This window comes from Thunnus albacares, chromosome 2 (assembly GCF_914725855.1).
Source record: "Thunnus albacares chromosome 2, fThuAlb1.1, whole genome shotgun sequence".
NCBI classification, from domain to species: domain Eukaryota; kingdom Metazoa; phylum Chordata; class Actinopteri; order Scombriformes; family Scombridae; genus Thunnus; species Thunnus albacares.
In genome coordinates this window covers 38,655,071-38,663,999 of record NC_058107.1, presented here as the reverse complement: position 1 = coordinate 38,663,999, position 8,929 = coordinate 38,655,071, and the positions used below count along the sequence as shown (strand labels likewise).

At 40.8% G+C, this 8,929-nt stretch overlaps 1 protein-coding gene across 2 annotated transcripts in view; it reads right to left on the bottom strand.

The window, feature by feature from the left end:
• Positions 1–7,762, bottom strand: part of LOC122968665 (far upstream element-binding protein 3-like) — a 30,502-nt gene extending 22,740 nt beyond the window's left edge. Inside the window, exons 1-2 of one of the 2 annotated variants that reach the window (XM_044334065.1) lie at positions 7,610–7,762; positions 1,818–1,926 (exon numbers count right to left, since the gene is read on the bottom strand). In XM_044334065.1, coding sequence (XP_044190000.1) covers positions 1,818–1,926; positions 7,610–7,702 — 202 coding nt within the window. In that variant the 5' untranslated portion in view covers positions 7,703–7,762. The remainder of the gene's footprint in view (positions 1–1,817; positions 1,927–7,609) is intronic. The other variant, XM_044334055.1, reaches the window with a different exon arrangement.
• Between the last annotated feature and the right edge of the window lie 1,167 nt (positions 7,763–8,929).

Sequence of the window (8,929 nt, the reverse complement as noted above, 5' to 3'; positions counted from 1 at the left end):
TCTAGGTCGGGCTTTCAGTTTAAGAAATGGATCTAGATCAAATAAAAGGTTCCCTGTGGCTAGCTGTAGCTCGGGTTACAGTACCTAGCTCAGGTTAAAGGTCCTAGCTCTGCTTAAAGGTTCTAGCTCTGCTTAAAGGTTCTAGCTCAGGTTTAGGTTCTAGCTCAGGTTTAGGTTCTAGCTCAGGTTAAAGGTCCTAGCTTAGGTTAAGGTTCTAGCTCTGGTAAAAGGTTCTAGCTCAGGTTAAGGTTCTAGCTCAGGTTAAAGGTCCTAGCTCAGGTTAAGGTTCTAGCTCAGGTTAAGGTCCTAGCTCAGGTTAAGGTTCTAGCTCAGGTTAAGGTCCTAGCTCAGGTTAAGGTTCTAGCTCAGGTTAAGGTCCTAGCTCAGGTTAAGGTTCTAGCTCAGGTTTAGGTTCTAGCTCAGGTTAAGGTCCTAGCTCAGGTTAAGGTCCTAGCTCAGGTTAAGGTTCTAGCTCAGGTTAAAGGTCCTAGCTCAGGTTAAAGGTCCTAGCTCAGGTTAAGGTTCTAGCTCAGGTTAAAGGTCCTAGCTCAGGTTAAGATTCTAGCTCAGGTTAAAGGTCCTAGCTCAGGTTAAGGTTCTAGCTCAGGTTAAGGTTCTAGCTCAGGTTACGGTTCTAGCTCTGCTTAAGGTTCTAGCTCAGGTTTAGGTTCTAGCTCTGCTTAAGGTTCTAGCTCAGGTTTAGGTTCTAGCTCTGCTTAAGGTCCTAGCTCAGGTTAAGGTCCTAGCTCAGGTTAAAGGTCCTAGCTCAGGTTAAAGTTCTAGCTCAGGTTAAGGTCCTAGCTCAGGTTAAGGTTCTAGCTCTGCTTAAGGTTCTAGCTCAGGTTTAGGTTCTAGCTCTGCTTAAGGTTCTAGCTCAGGTTTAGGTTCTAGCTCTGCTTAAGGTTCTAGCTCAGGTTTAGGTTCTAGCTCTGCTTAAGGTTCTAGCTCAGGTTTAGGTTCTAGCTCAGGTTTAGGTTCTAGCTCAGGTTAAGGTTCTAGCTCTGCTTAAGGTCCTAGCTCAGGTTAAAGGTCCTAGCTCAGGTTAAAGGTCCTAGCTCAGGTTAAAGGTCCTAGCTCAGGTTAAAGGTTCTAGCTCAGGTTAAAGGTTCTAGCTCAGGTTAAAGGTCCTACCTCAGGTTAAAGGTCCTACCTCAGGTTAAAGGTCCTAGCTCAGGTTAAGGTTCTAGCTCAGGTTAAGGTTCTAGCTCAGGTTAAAGGTTCTAGCTCAGGTTAAAGGTTCTAGCTCAGGTTAAAGGCTCTAGCTCAGGTTAAAGGTCCTAGGTCAGGTTAAAGGTACTACCTCAGGTTAAAGGTCCTACCTCAGGTTAAGGTTCTAGCTCAGGTTAAGGTTCTAGCTCAGGTTAAAGGCTCTGGCTCAGGTTAAAGGCTCTGGCTCAGGTTAAAGGTACTAGGTCAGGTTAAAGGTACTAGGTCAGGTTAAAGGTACTAGGTCAGGTTAAAGGTACTAGGTCAGGTTTAAGGTTCTAGGTCAGGTGTAAGGTTCTAGGTCAGGTGTAAGGTTCTAGGTCAGGTTTAAGGTTCTAGCTCAGGTTAAGGTTCTAGCTCTGGTTAAAGGCTCTAGCTCAGATTAAAGGCTCTGGCTCAGGTTAAAGGCTCTGGCTCAGGTTAAAGGTACTAGGTCAGGTTAAAGGTACTAGGTCAGGTTAAAGGTACTAGGTCAGGTTTAAGGTTCTAGGTCAGGTGTAAGGTTCTAGGTCAGGTGTAAGGTTCTAGGTCAGGTTAAAGGTTCTAGGTCAGGTTAAAGGTCGTAGCTCAGGTTACAGGTTCTAGCTCAGTTTAAGGTTCCCCTTCCTCACCTCCGTCCTCTCCGGGGCGTTTCTGGCCGGGGTAGTACAGCGAGGGTTCCACACTTCCTGAGGAGCTGTTGAGGTGGGACATGGCTTCTCCGCCCATCTTACCCACCATCTGAAACAAACAGACAGAAACAAAAACAGCTGTAACACCAGAACGTAGCTCAGAGAAACAGGAAACAGTGCAAACAGTGTGAACCAGAAGGGAACTATTTCTGTTCTGTAAGTCACACACAAGCCTCAAGTCTCAAGTCTTGAGTCAAGACCAACAAGTCCAGTTCCTAAACTTTGTGTTGAGTCCTACATCAGTCATTACTGAGCCGTTACAAAGAAATGCCTTCTGAAGTTTTAAACAGAGCAACAATAAAAACAGAATGATAGTTTATTACAGAAGTAACGGATGCTTTTTAAAAATGTATTTAGTAGTAAAAGGGACAGTGTTGGTATTTATTACATACATGAAGGTAGGTGTCTATGACTGCGTTCGTGCCAATTCAGCCCTTTGACTTTGATTGATCACAGCTTATGTTGCTTCTTTTTCAAAATGGCAGCTTTGGGAAGAACCCTCCCTCTTTCATCCTGAGAACTGACAGAAATGTCACGAAGCTGCTGGAAATCTGTGATGTTTTCATGTTTCAGCTCCAGTTATCGGCGTCTCGCGTGTTCTGGCAGATGTGTTTTTTCAGGGCTGTTCAGGTTTTTCTTGTCTGTCTGTTTACTGCACTGAGTCAATGGCACTACAACCCATTCACAGCTATTAGCTTGTAGCAACTAGCTGACCTCACCTTGACTGGAGAACACACTGAGATACTGCCAACACACACACACACACACACACACACACACACACACACACACACACACACGAAGAGGCAGGGAGGATGTGACCTTGAGCGTCTTCATGATAAAGAGGAGAGCAGCAGAAAGACATGAAGTCAACAAACATTCACATTTAGATGTTTTACAGCTGAAAACTAAACTGTGGAGGACAAACTATAGAACAGTGTAGACCTGCAACGATCAATCGATCGACAACATTAATCAGCCACTATTTTCACAATCGAATAAGCGTTTTAGTCATTTTTAAAAAAGGGACATATTCAGCTTTTTGTGCTTTTCTGTTATTTATTTCCTGCTCTGATGTCAGATGTTAAACATGGTCAAAGCTCCAAAACTTGACTTGGCTCGTCGCACCTGCTCATAAATGTCCCTCCACTTTATAGCCTTGGTTGCTACGGTGGTTGCTAGGTGGTTGCTAGGTGGTTGCTAAGGTGTTTCCATGTGTTGTTCAGCTCCAACATGTACGGATGGATTTGAGAAGTTGACATTTGGAGTAAAGAAGGAGAAAAAGAAGTGAAATCCTGCTACTATAGTTTGTTTACGTAGCCTCCGGAGCCGGAGGAAGCTTCCTGAAGCTGACCAATCAGAACAGAGTGGGCTCATCAGGAGGCGGGGCCTTAAAGAGACAGGAGCTAAAACAGCCTGTTTCAGACAGAGGCTGAACTGAGGGGCTGCATAAAGGACCAGTAGAAGATCAATAAGGAGTTTTTAACTGGAAATTATGCAAAGATATTCCAGTAGAGCCCCAGAATATAAATATAGAGCTGGAAACGTGCAGAATATGAGTCCTTTAAAGCAACATTTCCAAAACAAAACAAACTGGTTGCAGTTTCTCAAATGTGATTATTTGAAGAAATGTTTATGATTTTTAATCCATTAATAAAATAACGATTATTAGCAGCCTGAGAACAGCGACATTGTTCCAAAACACATCTTTGGCATTCCTGTACTTCTCTTGTCATTTATCAGCCAACATGTACGCTGAGATGATACGATATATCTGAGTTAATATCAGCTGCTTTATGGGTCGGCCTAGTTCACACCTGTTCACACCTGCAGACTCACTCTGATGACACAACAGGACTGCAATCAATCATGTTAGAAATCGTTATCTTCAGTCCTGACTCATTGATCTCCTGCCATCAAGTTAAATGAAGAAATCTCTCTGAGTCTGCACAACTGTGACAAACACAGGAAGAGACGACAGGACGTCATGTCATATAAATAAATACAACGTTTGACAACGACGAGCAAAACACAATCAAAGTCTGGTGTCTGACAATCACACTAAGGCTGCAACTTATCATTACGCTCCCTCATCGGTTTATCTTGTTTCATCGTTTTGTCTATAAAATATCAGAAAATCAAGAAAAATGATCTTTATAATTTCCGAGAGTCAAAGGTGACGTCTTGTTATGTCAAACAGCTCAAATCCCCAAAATATTAATGTTACTGTCATGAATGACAAAGAAAAGTCTTAAATTGTGATTCAATTATCAAAATAGTTGCAGATTAATTTCCTGTCAATCGATTAATTATTGGAGCTCTAAATCTATGAGTCTCAACTTCTCCCATCCTGTAAAAACACTGAAGGTTTTCTTTCCTGACGTTGTGACGCTGCTCTGACTCATCAATCAATCAATCAATCAATCAATCAATCAATCAATCAATCTGAATGACATCTCTTCTCCTTATAAATATAGTTACTGATGAGTGTTTTAAGGCTGCAACTAATAATTATTGTCATTGTCGATTAATCTAACGATTATTTTCTCAATTAATTGCTTCATCTATAAAATATCAGAACAGTGAAGAAGTTCATGTTGACGTCTTCAGATGTTCCAAAATCAAAGATATTCAGTTTATGATCATATATGACGCTGAAAAGCTTGAAATCTTTACATCTGAGAAGCTCAAACATCAAATTTTTTGGCATTTTCTCTTAAAAAAATTACAAAATTATTTGCTGATCGTAATAGTTGCAGATTAACTTCCTGTTTACTGATTAATCATTGTGATTTTCACTATTTCCTCACTAATTAAAACTGATTAAAACATGCTCTCTGCTGTGTTTCCCCTGAATATATTATATATATATTATTATATTCTCTGGATGTTATGATCAGGTTTTTTTGGCATTTGTTAGAAAGATTGTTCTCTTCAGTCGTCGTCTTGCAGCAATAAACATTTTAAATGTTTGTCGTCTTTTCTTTTCAGTCACATTTGAGGCTAAAAAATCTCTGAACGTTGGGTAGAAACTATATATTATGTTTACATCTTTTCATTTCCCCTGAAACATTTGGGCTAATGAATTGTTTCTATAATTTCTATAACATTCGTGTTATAACCCGGATTGTTAAATAACGATTTTACCATCAGATTCTCTCATTATCGAGTAGACGGGTAGAAAACGTCTGTCTGAGGTTTTCTGACATAAACGAGTATCAACAATAACATCTGAGTCTCTGTGGTTGAGACTCATGGGAGATGTTGTAGTTGAATGTTAGTTTTTACTGATAAATGACCAAATCATAATTGTTACGAAGTCAATCAATTAAGAGACTTTTTTTCCCCACTTTTGTCATGTGACCACAGGAAACTCTGACTGTGGTGGTTTATGGGGACACTGAACACAACACAATCATTATTGATCTTATTAGTTATTATTAGTAAATGTAAAAGATGCAGAGCACCAACTCTGTAAAAATAATCACATGAAACTACAGCAACTGACAGAAAATTAATCACCAATTACTTAATCGTTTAATCGTTTAGAGTCATTTTTTTCAGAAAAAAATACTAAAATTCTCTTTTAAAATTCTATTCCAGCTTCTTAAATGTGAATATTTTCTGTTTTTTTCCTCCTGTCCTCCTCTGTGACAGTAAACTGAAGATCTTTGTGTTGAGGACGTCGTCTTGGACTGTAGGAAACACTGATCTACATGTTTGGTCCTCAGTGGATTTGGACTGAGCCATGCTAACAGTTTCCACCTGCTTGCAGTGTTTGTGCTAAGCTAGGCTAACCACGTCCTGACTCGAACTCTGCTCTGAACACAGACATGAGACTGATGAGACCATCTGAACATCTCACTCATACACTGTTGAACTAGAAGAAGAACAGTTTGTAAATTAAACATTAAAGGCGACTGTGTAAAAGACGTTAGTTAGTAATGTAGAAGCTGTAGTTTCTCAGCTGGATGTGAGCTGCAATAACCTCAGTGATTCATACGATGTGCAAATATTTCAGTTTCATGTCACACACGTGGTTTGAATGTCATGAACTTGAATCATGTAAATCAGGGATGGATCCAGGTGTCTGTGTGCTGGTGTCAAATTTGCACGCTATGATTATTGTAAAATAAAAACGTAAACGGTATTATCACAATAATCGACGTTTCCTGAAATCCTATTAGTGCTAAAATACAGTTAAATGACTTCACACTGTTGTTCTCTCTGATCACAAACTGTTTAAACTCTGTGAACAGAAGCAAACTGGTCAGAGTTGAAGACAGCTGACTGGAAACCACTTTAAATGCAGCTCAGTGTCTCTGAGACTGATTTTCTCTCCAGATGAAACTGATCAACTGGAGTTTATTCCTGGAGTGTGAGAACTTTGTAGTAAGTTATATCTGCTGGCTATAAACACTTAAATTCATGTTTAAAAGGGTAAATAAATTAGTATCAGAAGTTACTACTGGCCGTAGGCGGCCTGGCCGACCAGTAGTAACTTCATCACTCAGTCAGCGACCAGGTCAGCTGTTCTTCTGGAAATATCTGTTTGCTTCGGCACTTTCCTGCAGGGACGCCGCCTAAAACCAGAGATTTAACGGAACGATCTGACCCACAGGACTGAAACAGGAAACCGACCTCGCTTTGTGCGTGCGCTCATTATTACAGTTTTTTATTTCTCTGTAATGTACAACAGTGTTAATAATGTTACTTATAATGTTGTTTTTCAGCTCTGGGATGCAAAACATTTTCTGATGCCCCCAAAAATATAATTAAAATAACATAAAAGTGCACCGACTAGTCGACTTACGGCTTAAACTAACAACTACTTGTCACCCAGGAGGATCTCTGGTGGTGGGCAGCTCTACTGGTAAATATAATGACAGTATTGATCCCATCAGCATGTTGGATCGCGGTGTGCGGTAGAAACGGTTTACCGGCACATCTCCTCCACACAGACCAGGAACACCGTGAGGAGGGTAAATGTCCTCTGGGTGTCTATACGAGGCAGACACACCTCCAGCCGGCTGTATATGGCCGTGGAGCTGTTGCATAACGCCAGCCTAGTTTCTAACCAACTTACAGTAAACAGCAGCCTATAAGGAGGGAGGGGAGGAGGGGTGGGGGGGCAACTCTCATTAGCTGCTGGATGAGGCTTTACACTCAGTCTGAACTCTCCTCTCCCCCCGGCCTGCTGAGGACGGTTAGTGGCAGATTAAAGCAGAGGAACAAGTCGTGAGTTTGTGTCCTGCTCGCTGCTTTTTCACCGTGTTTCTGCCTCGCAGCCCAACAGGTTGTCTCCCCTCAGTGACACGTGTGGCAAAACTTCTGTCCTGCCCCCCCACCCCCCCACCACTCCTCCACCTTCCCCCCCGGTCCCACCGCGCTCCCCTCCGGGTGACAGCTCCACAAACTCCCCCAAACTAACTCCCGGACCGTGTCAGCCCGGACAAAGTGCGCAAAAACCGGCCACAACAAGTCCAACTCCGGACAGCTTTCCGAGCCCGTTAGCATGTTAGCCTGTGTGAGTGTGTGTGTGTGTGTGAGTGTGAGTGTGTGTGTCTCTGTGTGTGTGTATGTGTGTATGTGTGTGTGTGTGTGTGTTGACGGAGCAGAAGTTAGTAGCAGCAGCTCAACACGAGCGAATCCGAATAAAAGTGCTTTGGCTCGGTCTAAACGGCCCGGTTCGGCCCGGAGCGAGCCCCAGTGAGCCCCAGTGTAGTTGTTACCTGCCGGGCCCTCTGTAACACGTCGGCCAGGCCGTCTGACTTCAGCCCCGGCTGGCTCATCGAGGCCTGTCCCTGCACCAGCTCCGCCATCATAGCTAGCCGTTAGCCGTTAGCTTTTAGCCGGATTAGCTCGCGCTGCTAGCTGTGCTGAAGCTGCCGTCAGAGAGCAGTGAGAGGCGAGAGGCCTCACTCTGCCCACAGTTTCAGAAACCATGAGGAAGTAGAGTTCAGTGACGAGACATTCAATGAGTCTTACTATGGAAACAAAGTCTGTTATAATGAGTCATTTAGTTGTTTATTTAATTTTTAAATGAATTATGAAAGTAATCTTGTTTAACTGACTTTGACCTGAGATCACTGAATCACTACTGTGGCTTTTCTCAGCAGCGTGCAGCTGGACAACTGATGTTCAACTCTTTATTTTTGTTTCTATTTTTTTATCATTATTATTTTTTGTGTGAATGGGTATGCGCTTGATTTGGTGTTCATTTTTAATTGTTGTAAATGTAAAACAGATTGGACTTATTGTATTTATTCATATAGAAGTGATTGAATATCAATTTTACAAATGATTAGACTCTGAATGTTATAACCTTTCAGTTAAATTGACCAATTTATGTTAATTTATCTTTTTTAACTTTATTTGTTACGTGTATTATTTACAATTTATGTATATATACACTAATTTTCTTATTTTTAATAGTTTTATTGTACGGGTTTGTTTTGTTTTTTACTTTTGTTTGTTTTCTCAGGTTTTTAATACCATAGTCGACGTACTGTTGTTTGTAAGTTTACTGTTCATTAAAGCATTAAAAACAGGTGATTGAATATGAGTCGTACTATGTAAACAATATATGTTATAATGCGTCATTGTAGTTATTTAATTTTAAAATTTTTAAGCTGTGGTGATGTGTTGTACTTCTTTATGCTTCTTTGTCTTTTAACAACTTGCGGCCATGTTGGAAATGAGTTTTGTTTTTTGTGTTTGTTATCCATGAAATCAATCAATCAATCAATCAATCAAATGTCAAATAAAGTTCTTACATGAAACAAATAAAGAGAACAATGACAGCACGCTCACAGAAAATCCATCTGTTTGTCATTTATATATTTCTTCACATCATTTAATTGTAGTTGAAGCAGAAATACGTGAGAAGTTCTTTGCAGTAATTTTGTACATTTATTGTTCATAAAAACATATAAACAGAAACATGATGACATCATAGACTTGTGTTGTAAATATTTTCTCAGTAAATAAATGAAAAAAATGCAAAAACAAGACAGAAAGTCAAAGTATTATTATTCACATCTAAGCTGTTG